Raw genomic sequence first — 14,430 nt, 5'->3', positions numbered from 1 at the left:
AGAAAATGGTGGCTATAACCAAATACTTGAAGTGTTCTACAGATGGCCACGGTATTTTATTCTCCATTACTTGTGAGTGCAAAACTAGGCCCAACAGGTAAAAACCATAGGAGGAAGATTTGACTCAATGTATTAAAAAAATACTTCTAGGGAGTTCCCGTTGTGTCACAGCAGAAATGAATCCAACTAGTAACCATGAGGTTTCAGGTTCGATCCCTGGCCTCATTCAGTGGGTTAAGGATCCTGTGTTGCTGGGGCTGTGGTGTGGGCCAGCAGCTGTAGCTCTGATTCTACCCCTAGCCTGGAAACCTCCATATGCCTTAGGTGCAGCTCTGAAAAGCAAAAAAAAAAAAAAAGAAAGAAAAAATACTTCTAATAATTTCAAGCCCTCTAAAAATGAAATAAACTAAACAGTGGTGAGTTGCTCAACAGTGACAGTGTTCTAGCAGATACTAGATGGCCATATATATATATATACACATATACTTATGGCATTATAAAAAGAGTTCCTTAGAGAAAAATTGGACTACATTTTTTTCTTTTCTAACATTTAATTAAAAATGTAAATAAATCCAAATATATTGGAAACTTCAAACATACGGAAGTAGACAGAATACTAACTTGGACCCCTACTTAAACATCAACCAACTTTAACATTATCAACTTCTAGCCAATTTTGCTTTATCTATAACCCCCTACTTTATCTCACCCTTATATTATTTTGAAGTATACCCCAGATGTCAAATCATTACATTCTTAAATATTTCAATATGTCAAATGAACTTTTAAAACCCTTCCAACTGTAAGACTCTATGTTTACATCACCCCAAAATACAAGAAAATAGAAAAGTCCGCTAATATTTAGAAAGTGAATTATGTTCACCACTTACTCAACCAGTTCAAGACAAAACAAAGTGGTTAGTGCTTGAACATTGTCTCATTGTCTGGTTCTTAGTGACATCTACTGGATAGAAACTGCAGTGGAAATGGTGAGACTAAAAGCATCTATTTGTTATGGTTTGGACAAAGGTTTACAGGCTTAAAGTATTCTGAGTCACTTAACATTCCTCAGTTGTTCATCATCTTCTTTTTGTTGTTGTTCATATTCTTTTTAGGAAATAAAAAGGGTATAAAAACTTTTTCAATTTTGATACCATTTAATTAGACTTTTTATAACCTGATTTTCTCCTATCTAACCTTATTTTCTGTTATTTTTCTCTATAAACTATCAATTTGAAAGGCTCCATCACTTATTAGCACTTATTAGCAAATGTAGTAAACTCCCTTTGTATCCTAGACTTTTTCCTCTGATCTCAAAATTCTCTTAAATTCACCAATTCTATTTAGTTTTCCAATTCAAAATATACGGCTCAATTCTATCTCTTCCAGGAATTCTTCCCCAACCATTTTCTTGGAATTTAAAATTTTTTGAACTCCCATAGCACAAATTTACCACCAAATACAGCAAATATCATTAAATTATCTAATAGATTGCTGGTGTGTTAGCATTATGTCTCTACAAAAACCTATCTATAATCCCATGAAGGGTCCTAGTTCACATATCATTGGTATCCCTCAAGGTTTAACAAACAGTATGCTCGAATATCTGTGGACTGATGTGCACTATTTATGTATAATACAGATGAAGTAAACTCCTCACTACAATGAGATTTATAGCTTTAAGCACCATGAAAGCAAGGACTGCATCTGTCTTAGCCAATGTTCTGTCCTTTGTACTTTATACAGTGTCTGGCTCAATAAATATTTGCCGAGTAAGTTGTTCATAATCTTAATAAGAAAAAAAAAAAAAAAAGGAGTTCCCATCGTGGCGCAGTGGTTAACAAATCCGACTTGGAACCATGAGGTTGTGGGTTCGATCCCTGGCCTTGCTCAGTGGGTTAAGAATCCAGTGTTGCTGTGAGCTATGGTGTAGGTCGCAGACACGGCTCAGATCTGGCATTGCTGTGGCTCTGGCATAGGCCAGTGGCTACAGCTCCAGTTAGACCCCTAGCCTGGGAACCTCCATATGCTGAGGGAGCGGCCCTAGAAATGGCAAAAAGCCAAAAATGTAAATAAATAAAAAAGAAAACAAAAATTACAAAAATGATTACTACAAACCAAACAATGACAGGGAAAAGTCATAGCCTGGGATAAAATAAAAATCTTCTTAAAAACTATTTCAAGGAGTTCCTGTCGTGGCTCAGTGGAAACGAATCCAACTAGGGACCATGAGGTTGAGGGTTCAATCCCTGGCCTTGCTCAGTGGGTTGGGGATCCAGCATTGTCTTGAGCTGTGGTGTAGTTTGCAGACTTGGCTCAGATCTGGCATTGCCGTGGCTGTGGTGTAGGCTGGCAGCTATAGCTCCAATTGGACCCCTGGCCTGGGAAACTCTACATGACGCGGGTGTGGCCCTAAAAAGCAAAAAAAAAAAAAAAAAAAAAAACCTATCTCAACATATCATGTACTTATAAAGCTTTCCCTATTTATACCAACAGCACTATCAGATCCACTTCCTACTTATAACCAAGCATGTTAGCAATTACACAATTTTTATTTTCACATAATCATCATTTTCCATATTTTTGTTCTGCTCTTACTATCCCTAGGAATACATTTTATTTTATTTTATTTTATTTATTTATTTTTTGTTTTTTTGCCATTTCTTGGGCCGCTCCTTCGGCATATGGAGGTTCCCAGGCTAGGGGTCTAATGGGAGCTGTAGTCGCCGGCCTACACCAGAGCCACAGCAACTCCAGATCCAAGCCGTGTCTGCAACCAACACCACAGCTCACGGCAACGCCGGATCCTTAACCCACTGAGCGAGGCCAGGGATCGAACCCGCAACCTCATGGTTCCTAGTCGGATTCGCTAACCTCTGAGCCACGACAGGAACTCCAGGAATACATTTTAAAATGATAAGATGAAGGATTATTCCCACAGTAGGGCTGAGGAATATGAACATCCAAACAAAAGCTTAAGTTCACTAAGGGAGGAGTTGATCAAATGGCATTAAGTGATTTGAGTCGGATGAATCTACTTACGGTGGTTAATTTTTTTTTTTTTTTTTTTTTTTTTGTCTTTTTAGGGCTGCACCCGAAGCATATGGAGGTTCCCAGGCCAGGGGTTGAATCGGAACTGTAGCCACCAGCCTTCACCATAGCCACAGCAACATGGGATCCGAGCCTCATCTGAGACCTACACCACAGCTCACAGCAATGACAGATCTTTAACCCACTGAGCGAGGCCAAGGATGAAACCCACGTCCTCATGATTGCTAGTCAGGTTCGTTAACCACTGAGCCATGATGGGAACTCCTATTGTGGTTAATTTTTTAAAATCATGTATATAAAGTAAATAACTAAAAAGTTACATTCAAAAATTATGAATATATTAGAGTTTACTACATTATTACTTGACTTATAGATCTACGTATTATGATAATCAGATTGAAGGACAGAAAAAAGAAAAATGAAACAAAAATAATGAATGAAAGCTCCATATATGCACTGAACCTTTTTGTAAAAGATTAGGAATCACTTTTGTCCATATGCTACAAACTGAGAGCAACCTATAACACAATTTCAGCATAAAAGGAATATAACTACATTCTTTGACCTAAAGCACTTTCTAATAAGTCATGGGTTTTTTGTTGTTGTTTTTTTTTTTTGGTCTTTTTAGGACCGCAACCACAGCATATGAAGGTTCCCAGGCTAGGGGTCAAATTGGAGTTGCAGCTGCCGGCCTACACCACAGCCACAGCAACTCAGGATCGGAGCCACATCTGTGACCTACACCACATCTCACGGCAACACCGGATCCTTAACCCACTGAAACCTGCATCCCCATGGATACTAGCCAGATTCGTTTCTGCTCACCCATGACAAGAACTCCTCTAATAAGTGTTTAATTATAACACTTGAGCATTTTTCTTTAGATGATTCTAAAGTGTCTTACCAATAAATATATATTTAAAATATATATATATAAATAAATATCCTCCCACTATTTCCCACTTTAAAAAGGTTAAAAAAAAAAAGAGGTGATAAAAAGTGAAGTTGAATTTAACACCTCCTAATCTCTACATCATAGCCTAGGTATGTCATTTATCTAAAAAACAAAACAAAACAAAAAAACAAACAGACATAAAATTAAGTGAATATGTACTTACAGCCTGGGCTTGTTGGAATAGTTCGTTCTGATTCTCTCTATCTTCTATTCCATCCTCAAGCATCTGGGAAGGAGGTAACCTGGCACTTCCAATAGCAGCATTCAAGGTGTTTAGAAAAATGCTTGTTCTTTTAGGAGTTAACTGTGCTGGAGCTGAAGAGTGCATGGCTATGGAACCTTCTTTTTCTGCCTACACAGAGGAAGAAAGACTGAGATTCCTCTAGTAAGATTCTACTCCAGTCCAGTGCAATCAAATAATGCCTATAAGCAGCCCCAAAGATTTAAAACTGGGGTTGGGCAGAGGGAGGGGAAAGCTTTAGCTGGCAAAGAAACATTTACCAGGCACCAACTATGTGCTAATAATTTGCTTTATCTAATTCTCACAACACTGTGAGACAAGTATCATACCCCTATTTCATAGATAAACTATAGTGCAAAGAATTTAAGGAATTAGACCAAGGTCACATAACCAAGAGACAGCAAAGCTAGTATTCACACCCCAATCCCAAACTCTGACATTGTTTATAATTATCCGGTGAAAATTAAAGAGGGAGTCAGAACAACAATGGAAACAGAAACAAATGTTTCTCTATATACAAATCCACTGCCCTCACTAGCAAATGAGATTATACAAAGCCTGAAATCAAAAGAAAGTGATTCTGTTACTGCCTAATAGTATATCTCATAATAAAAACACTTTCTATTCAGTCTTTATTCATGCTCAATTTTGAACTTACTGCTTCATAAGACCTCTGAAGTTGTTGCTTTTTCCTCAGCCTAATTTGTTGATTTACTCTGCGTTTGACTTGTCTCTGAAAATGCTTTAGAGCTTCTTGTTTTTTTCTTAGTTGTTCCTTCAGTTCTTCTTCAATCATATATGCTGAAGTCTTTAAAGACAAGAGATAAAAAGTAGTAGTTTTGCCCATGAGGATGCTGTTGTAAACACAAAAGTCAGGATACAATCATGAAAATAAAATTCAGTTCTATAATATAAAGCTCCCAGTAAAGAAATACAGGATTTCAAAGCTGATCATCTAGACCTTACTAGTAGTACAAGGAACTTAAACCAAATCACAAACTAAAACTGCAATCTGTGAGCACTCAAATCAAACCTTAATTTTTCAATGAACTCAGAACTAAAGGTATCTTCATTAATTCTTAATGAACCAATTCAAACCTATTTTATGTAACATTTTCAAAATGAGTAAAATAGTTTAGATACACAAGACTGTTCACCACTTACAAAATGTCCTATTATAAAATGAGAATTATGCTTCATTTTTAACCTAGCATGCCCTTTCTGTCATCTCCATCTAGAAAACGCCCACTCAGTCTTCAAGACCATGTAATATCCATCTAGTGCCTCACATTTTTATTAACGGTTGAGTACAATACTTTTTTTTTTTTTCTTTTTAGGGCCGTACCCATGGCATATGGAAGTTCCCTGGCTAGGAGTCCAATCGGAGATGCAGCTGCTGGCCTACACCACAGCCACAGCAACATCAGATCTGAGTCACATCCGCAACCCACACCACAGCCTACACCAGATCTTCAACCCACTGAGCTAGCCCAGGGATCGAACCTGCAACCTCATGGTCCCTAGTCAGATCCCTTTCTGCTGCGCCACGACAGGAACTCTCAGTACTATACTTCTTAACTCCCCCACCAGATCATAAATTCTTTGAGCTCAGGAAATGTATTTTATTATTCTTTCTTTCCCCTATGGTATATAACACAGAGTCTTGAATACAAAGGTAATACTTACAAAATGCTTAATTCCAAAACATTCTAAACAACCTGGAACATTTTATCACATTTGAGTCCTTGATCATTGTTCACCTCTTCTATGTACTTTGAATACCAATGATAGTCATCATAACAGAAATTAAAAATTATTAAAGATCTATTACAAGACAAGCAATCCCCACCCCCCTAGATAATGAAGTATGACTGTATTGTTTCAATTGCACAACTAAACTTTTTGCACCCTATAGACTATCCGTGGGGCAACAGAGAATCAAGTGTTTCTCAGAACAATCAGAGAACACATTTGGATAATTTACAAGTGATGGAACTGATACTTAGATTCCATTAGTCTCCAAAGATGATCTCCCCTTCTCCCCACAATAAATCAAGCCTCTCAGTATTTATGCTCTTGTGAGGTCATCTCCCATACTGAACGTAGTCTGACTGTATATCCAACAGACTGAGGCACAAGTGTTGGCTCCATGATTTCCCAAGCCAGATCACAGAGCAACTTCCACTTAGGGCTTTTAGAATGCTCACTCTAGGGAAAGCCAGCCACCATATAAGAATTCTACCCTGAGACCATTATGCAGAGAAGCCCATGCTGGCCAAGTAGAGAGACCACATGGAAAGAGAAAGATGTCTAGCCAGGCCCCAGTCATTCTAATCATCCTAGCCCACATGACAGTTATATGAATGAGAAAGCCATCTTGCAAATTACAACCCAGGAGATGCCAGATAAATAAGAACCAAGAAATCCAAACAGAATCCAGTCAAGTTGTCTCAGATTATTATCAGTTTTTTGAGTCACCCCATCTGAGGGCTCAGACACTGTGGAGCAGACAAAGCCATCCCCACTGTGCTCTGCTTAAATGCCTGACACACAGTATTGTTTGCTCTATGCCATTAAGTTCTAGTGTAGTTTGTTACACAACAGACAAATTATGAAATAATACAATAGCCATATATGCTATGCAGTGTCTTTGGATGCTGATTTAAGTAGGGGCAATCTGAAACTATGGCATTTTTAGGAATCCTGATAGCTCCTTGAAACTTAGGGACAAAAGTGATTAGGCACTTCCCTTTGGAACAAACATGATCTTAGGGTAACCGAGCTTTAGAAATCCACATCTGTTCTGAGCTGACAAGAGCAGCATCTATTAACAAGGGTAGGATTCCCAGGCTATATATGTTAATTAGCATATATGATGCTTGATCAAACTGTCTTTGATTGGTATTGATCAGAATTTTTTAGAGGAGGGAAAGGAGACATGTTACATAGTTATATATGCTACAAGACTTTAAACTTTTGAATTAATGTGTGGGAACATGAGACAATTACTTTTAACACAGATAATCTTGATAGTTTTTAGGCATTTTGATGCTACTGACATTATACAGATGTCATAATTTGAGCAGTTAATAAGAGGTATCAATAACTTAAATACCAAAATACCTCTGTACCAAGTCTTACTGTTTCTTCTGGGATGTTTCTTATATTCATCCCCTCATTTCCACTTCAACCACTCTTTTCCAAGGCTTTCCCTCCACATTCCTTACCACTAAAGTCTTGATGCTATATTTCACACCTGATTTGTTACAGTTACATCCTAATATGTCCCCCAAGAGTCTCACCTTTAAGAACTTGAAAGCAATTAATCTAATCAAAAATTCTGATTATGGGAGTTCCTGTTGTGGCTCAGTGGGTTAATGAATCTGACCATCATCCATGAGGACGCAGGTTCGATCCCTGGCCTTGCTCAGTGGATTAAGGATCTGGTATTGCCATGAGCTGTGGCTAGGTCGCAGAGGTGGCTCAGATTCTGAGTTGCTGTGGTTGTGCTGTAGGCCAGCAGCTACATCTCCAATTTGACCCTTATCCTGGGAATCTCCATATGTCATGGGTGAGGCCCTAAAAAGCAAAAAAAAAAATCTGATTATGAAATTCATCTGTAAATATTAAACAGTGAATGAAGTCAATCCCTTCTCCAAAATTTCCTGTGGTTTCCTATCACTCCTATTTTCCATAATCCTATCAACCTTCATCCCCCTACTAAGCCTGCCACTCCAATCAATCTAATCTACCCCTAAAATTCTGGCTATACCTTGCTTACTCCCTATCCTCTCCATTCTCCTTAAATGGACAATCATTCCCTTTCTATTTCTATTTTGATTAAGCAAATAATTCTTTACTAAACTTTTCTGGGTCATATCAACCCAAAGTTGTATCTTTCTTTTCTGATTAAGTGCTATGATCTTAGCACTTAAATTTGCAAAAGTTTCCCTTCATCTGAAATGCTCTTCCCTACCATCAGTACTTATATAGCATCTCCACTCTTTAAATACACAAACAATATTTCCTCACTCATTCATTCAACAAATATTTCCTGAGGACTTGCTATACCAATATGAGAAACAATAAAAAATAAAGGTCCCTGTCCTCACAGAATTTACAGTTAAACTTTCTCAGGATCCCACTCGGAATTAATCTCTCTCTTAATCTCTTACTGCACTTGAACCTTAATGAATCTCCATTACAAACCTTATAAACTTTAGGCAATCAATGTTACATCGACTATGGTCGTCATCCCTACTACACTCACTATAGAGTGTCTAGAAGACAGACAGTGCCTACGTCGTGTGCACGTCATGTGCACATCGTGTGCAGAGCAAGCATCAAGAGTTTATGAGGTAAACTGAAATATCTATATGTATGTATATAAATGTAATAAACACTCAATTATGTAGACTAAAGCTAGAGCAAGTTTTTAGCAAATTCATATTTGTTCTATAATTCTAATGCAAGAGCCTATCTATAACAGAATAGAAACAGCACCTCCAGACTGTTCATCTTATCTGTGCACCAGGGACTAGAGAAGGTTAATAAAAAGAAAGATGGAGGAGGAACCCCACCGTATTTGCATCAAACTGACACTCACATGTGCTGGGACTTCTGTGCTACCTGGTGGGGCAGGTTCCACCCATGCCCCAACTGGTACTACAGCCTGGTTCCTCTCAGCCAGCACTGTCAACACGTCCTTGCTCTTCAGGGGGTTTAAAGCCAGGGGCAACTTTGTGGAATTTCGAGGCTTCTTGAGGGGGGCCATACTTCCTGGCACCTAAGATTCCTGGTTAGGAGAGAAGAAAAGCTTAACATCTTCAAACGACTTCCTTAGAAGCTCAGCCCCTTAACACATATGCCACAGGCTCCTTAATAGGAGAGAAGCCTTGGAGGAGGCAGTAAGTAGCCTAACAGAGAGCCAAGAATAAGGATTCTGGAGAAGGAAGGAAAAAAGCTTGCCCTCGTAAAGGAATAGGGACGAGTGGAAAGAAGTAAGAATCTGAAGGAACGAAAACTGTGCCAGTGGTGACACACCGACGTGGGACAGGGAGGAAAGAGCGTAGCAGCCGGAGGGCAAGAGAGCTGGGAGGGTGCGGAGTGGGAACCTGGGTTGAAGGCAGAGTCCAAACAATCGGTATCCGGTTATGGGGGGAAGCGCTGAACGCCGGGGAACCCCGGGCCAGGGAAAAGTTTGGCCTGTTTCTTAGGCCTCGGGGTCCTAATCCTGCCGAGGCAGCCCTGGCCTAGTATCAACTCGCTGCTCGCCACAGACTCAAACTACCACGGACACTAAAGTAACCGCCGCCAACAAACCGCCAATTTTGGGAGGGCCGCCTTTCGGAACCCCGGGCCAAGGAAAATTTTGGCCTGTTTCTTAGGCCTCGGGGTCCTATTCTTGTCGAAGCAGTCCCGGCCTAGTATTAACTCGCTGCTCACCACAGACTCAAACTACCACGGACACTAAAGTAACTGCCGCCAACAAACCACCACTTTTGGGAGCACCGCCTTATCCCGCCGCGCCCCTCGGTTGGTTTGTATCCGCCTCCTCCGGCTTGCGTCACCTCCCTGGTACAGGGAAGGCGTAGGGCGGGGTTTCGGGTTCCGAAGGGTCGTCACTTCCGCTCTCTGTAACCCTGAGGGGGCGGGACTTGTGAAGCGTGGGGGTGCGGGTGGAGTCTAGCTCAGTCAGCTGAGCTGTTGCATTATCTACCCTGGGATTAACCCACATCTTTCAGAAAAAGGAATACGTTGGGCTGGAGAGCTGATTAAGTGGGAAGGACAGGGGTCCAGTTGAGGGACGCATGGGAGAAGGATGGAAGAAGGCAGGCCTGGCAGGGCTTCCTTGACGGAGGAAATACGCCTACAGTAAATCATACTGATCCTTTGTTCACTTCGTTACGTTAGCAGTGCTGTTTCATATATACTCTTACATGTAAATATCGCAGCCTTGAGAGTGGTCTCCCTTTCTGCTCCAAGCTTTGCTATAATCCAGGGACACTTCATTTTTCTTGTGAAACACCAGTTTGTTCGTTCAATTAACATATAATTGAGAGCATTTTATATACCAGTACTTTGCTAGGCACTGAATATATATAGCAGTGAACAAAACAGACATATCCCTTGTTCATGGAATTGACAATATAATGAGAAATAACCAAATAGACACATGAATAAGTAAATAAAAGTGGCTGATGATGATGCGCAACTTGCAACTGGCCCAGGAACTCTATATGCCTCTGGGTGGCCAGAAGAAAAAAGAAAAAAAAAAGGGGGCAAGGGAGTAGTTAAATAACTGACCATAGGATTTAAGATAGGTAATGTAGGAAAGGATGACAAGTGGAAGGAAGGGACCTTGTAGAGGTGGTAAAATCAAGAGATTCTAGGTTCCAATGGAGACCTAAGTTTTGCTAGAGCAGAATACTAGAAGGAATGCATTGAAAAAATAAGAGGTGGTCATCCAAGATTGAGATGCTTGAAAGTAAGAGTATAAAGTTATTGTAGATATTAGTAGTGTTGGAGTTCCCTCGGAGCCTAGCTGTTAAGGATGGACACTGCCACTGCTGTGGCACAGGTTCAATCGCTGGCCTGGGAACTTCTGCATACCGTGGGCATGGCCCCTCAAAACATATTGGTACTGTCAAAATCTATGGTATAACCAAGAGAGGGAGTGCTGAGGTAGAAGAACAAGATTACTGAAGAAGAGGTCATAGAAATGGCCAAATGGCTTGAAATCACCAAGATACATGAACAGAAGAGTGTTGCAAGAGCCAGGAGCATCCATCTTCAAGGAATTTCAGGAAAAGACCTGGAGCTTGGTAGATGAGTATAACCTGGAAATCAGGGAGTGATATAGTCTAGCAACATCAGATGCAAACCAAGGAGCAGAGCTGAGAAAAAAAACAGGAAGCATTGTTTACAAACAGCACTGAGCAATCAAGTAACGAGAAGGAAAGCCATACCACCTCCACACAAAGAACAGAAAACAGCCACCACTGGAGAAGGCCAGAGGAAGGTTGATTTGTACACCTCTGTAAACACACACACACACACACACACACAGAAGAAATGTTATTAGGTAGCCCCTTGCTGTCTCTAACCCTCTACCTCAAGGTCTGTGCCCCACTAGCAGCCATCCAGTGGTTTCATATGAATCTACACTCTCTTATGTCCAGAAAGATCCCATCTTGGGCTCTGCTCCCACTTTCTAAAGTTTTCACAAGGTGTGTCTTCCATATGCCCAGAATTAGTTTCTCCCCAAGAGAGCTGTTTGCTTAGAAATGTCTTCTTCAGAAACTTAAAAGACTGGGTGTTGCTGGCACCAGAGTCTTGAGGCCCTGATCCAGAACACTCTTCATTAGAACTTGATAATGTGTGTGGCTGGGGGATCCCCGGCCATTGCTGCACAAGGCCCTGTCACTGGGTCCTTGGCAGCAGTCCACTCCACACAACTCAGAGATGTGCTGTTTGGGAGTTCCCATTGTGGCTCAGCAGGTTAAGGACCAGATGTTGTCCCTATGAGGATGTGGGTTTGAACGTTGGCCTCACTCCATGGTTAAGACAACAGCTGCAGCTCTGACTCCACCCTTAGCCTTTGAACTTCCATATGCCGCAGGTATAGCTGGAAAAAGAAAAAAAAGAAATGTGCTATTTGGTTTCACCATCCTTTTGACTCACAGCTGTAGCAAATTAGAAAACTTGGTCACCTGTTAGTCCTCAGGGCCTATCCTAAGGAGAACCTCTCTGGAAATTGGAAACCTGCCTATCCCCACTCTCATGGTATCTGGATGTTGGGAATTTAACCTCAGGCAGCTGAGTGGTACCCACTTTCACTTCTTCCTCCAGTTTGAGCAGGATTTCCCAGGGCTGCCCAATGTTCTGGGCTGTTTCCTAAAGGTTTCTTTTGTTTCTCCTCCTCCTGATTCACTCTGAAAATAACTTTTCTAGCTGGAATAATTGGTGAGGGTCCTTCTGCTTGCCTGTACAAACCAAATTTCTGCAGCAGCATTTCACTGTAAGTGGCATCCATGGCAGATGGCTCAGGTTAAGCCCAGTCATCTCAATAGCTTCTTCTGCACTGATCTTTGAAAAAAGAAAAAAAAAACTTTCATTTCATCATGGGTGCAGAAGTCTTTTATCCTTTCTCTTTGCGGATGAAAAAAAAATTAACACGGAGTCTCATTGTCTTCCACTTTACCAGATACTCATCTAGGATAGACACAGAGGTACACTTCAAGGAAAGACTTGTTGGTCCAGCTTTCAAGAGTGTTGTGGTCCCTTCAGCTGTCAGCTCCTTCAGGGTCAGCCTCAGCTTCAGAGAGCAGTCTTTCCCTCCCTTTGAGGAGCAGTGACCTCCTGGGACTGGTGGGTCTAGGGATGTAAAGGTCCAGTTGTTTCAGCCTAACTTGGAGCAACCCTAATGAGCCATCATTTCAACTTCAGAGCTCCCTGTGGGCTTGGCTAAGGCCACCCCATCTGCATCACAGCTCAGCTTCTCCCTCTGCCTCCTCCTGCATCCTCCTCCTCCCTTCACAGATGTCACTTTCTGGCACACTCTCTGATAAACGTCCTGAACTTGAAACTCCATCTCAGAGTCTGCTTCTTGAAGAACACAACTACAGCCCCCCCCTCCAGTATTGTTAGGCCTCAGAGACCAAGGCACTAAAAGCTCTCAGGCCATATCACTCCTGGTGTAAAATTCCATAGATTATCCTTATCGCTATTTCCCTTTGCATCAAATAGACCAGCAACATGTCCTGGAGATGATCTAACCACAATTTAAATTCCTTCTATTTCCTGTTGACACTTTGGAGCCTCTGGATTAAGATAACCCTCAAGGTTACCCCCCCCTCTAGACTTTCTAAATATGTCAACAAATAAAGTTCTTTATCATTAATGCCAATTTGCATTAGGTTTTATATTGTTCATATAGAGAACCCTGAGATAAGCAAAGTAGAGGGAGGCAATTAGTAAAGGTAGGAGAATGGAGCAGATAAGCAGCAAGATTCAGAGCTCCCTACAAAAATTGGTTCCAAGAGCTGCCTTAGCATTTGAGCCTTGCAATTCTAGATGCATTCTAGAGGACATGCCTCTCCTCTGATGGTTATTTCCATGGATATCTGTTCTTTGAAGCCAAAGAAGCTTCATTAAGATAACAGACCCCAACTTAACACAAAGCTAGTTTGGGCCAAAATGATCTTACCTATCAATAACTTGTTTCCTGTATTGTTCACTATATTTTGACTTTTTCATAAAGTGTACTCCCAAGATTAAAAAATTGCAATCATTAGAGATATGTTTCAGGATCCAAAAGCAATTTCAAAACATTTTATAGAATAAATAGCTGGCACTCAAGGTACCCATCGCCAGAAAACCAAGTCATTCATTTTATGTGTTCTACTGTGATTGTTCTAATTATCCACTGTTTGTAGTCACATTTCCTACATCCCAAATCTCTAGAAACAGCATAGTGTAGAGAACAGAGACTTTGGAAGCAAACTGGTCAAGTCATATAATCTGCATCTTTGTTTCTTCATTTTCACAATATGAGGGAACAATTGACCTTTCACAAATTTTTTGTGAAAATTAGGGTAATGTGAAATGCATAATTAATATATAATAGATTTTCAATAAAGCTTTGCTTTTTTTTTTTTTCTTTTTAGAAACAACACAGAAGTCCTACCTTCTACCTTTAGAAGGCTGATTTGTCTGCAAGTAGTTGGCACATGGCCCAGACTGGGATAGCTTTCTATCTTACTGGTGATCATGATTGGTCCAGAACTAAATATGTGACCTGTGCCAGGCCAACCACAGTCCTCCACCAAGATTTTATTTAACTAGCTTCATCAAAATTCTCCTACCTGGGGAGTTCCCATCGTGGCTCAGTGGTAACAAACCTGACTAGTCTCCGTGAGGACATGGCTTCAATCCCTAGCCTTGCTCAGTGGATTAAAGATCCAGGTTGTTGTGAGCTATGGTATAGGTCACAGATGTGGTTTGGATCTGACTTTGCTGTGGCTGTGGTGTAGACCAGCAGCTACAGCTCCAATTCAACCCCTAATGTGGGCACTTCCATATGCCACAGATGTGGCCCTAAAAACAAACAAACAAACAAAAATTCTTCTCCTTAGGAGTTCCCAGGTGGCCTAACAGTTAAGGATCTGGCATTGTCACTGCT

General features: G+C 40.8%; 1 protein-coding gene across 16 annotated transcripts in view; it reads right to left on the bottom strand.

The window, feature by feature from the left end:
* Positions 1 to 9,855, bottom strand: part of CCDC15 (coiled-coil domain containing 15) — a 71,382-nt gene extending 61,527 nt beyond the window's left edge. For 2 of the 16 annotated variants that reach the window (XM_021063072.1, XM_021063078.1), the window contains exons 1-4: positions 9,741 to 9,855; positions 8,854 to 9,042; positions 4,906 to 5,055; positions 4,170 to 4,358 (exon numbers count right to left, since the gene is read on the bottom strand). In XM_021063072.1, the coding sequence (XP_020918731.1) occupies positions 4,170 to 4,358; positions 4,906 to 5,055; positions 8,854 to 9,021 (507 nt within the window). In that variant the 5' untranslated portion in view covers positions 9,022 to 9,042; positions 9,741 to 9,855. Of the gene's footprint in view, positions 1 to 4,169; positions 4,378 to 4,905; positions 5,056 to 8,853 lie in introns of those variants that run through there. The other 14 variants (XM_021063083.1, XM_021063084.1, XM_021063073.1 and 11 more) reach the window with 11 other exon arrangements.

Source organism: Sus scrofa, chromosome 9 (genome assembly GCF_000003025.6).
Source record: "Sus scrofa isolate TJ Tabasco breed Duroc chromosome 9, Sscrofa11.1, whole genome shotgun sequence".
NCBI lineage: Eukaryota > Metazoa > Chordata > Mammalia > Artiodactyla > Suidae > Sus > Sus scrofa.
The sequence above is the reverse complement of the archived record's forward strand: the minus strand, read 5'-3'. Positions and strand labels throughout refer to the sequence as shown.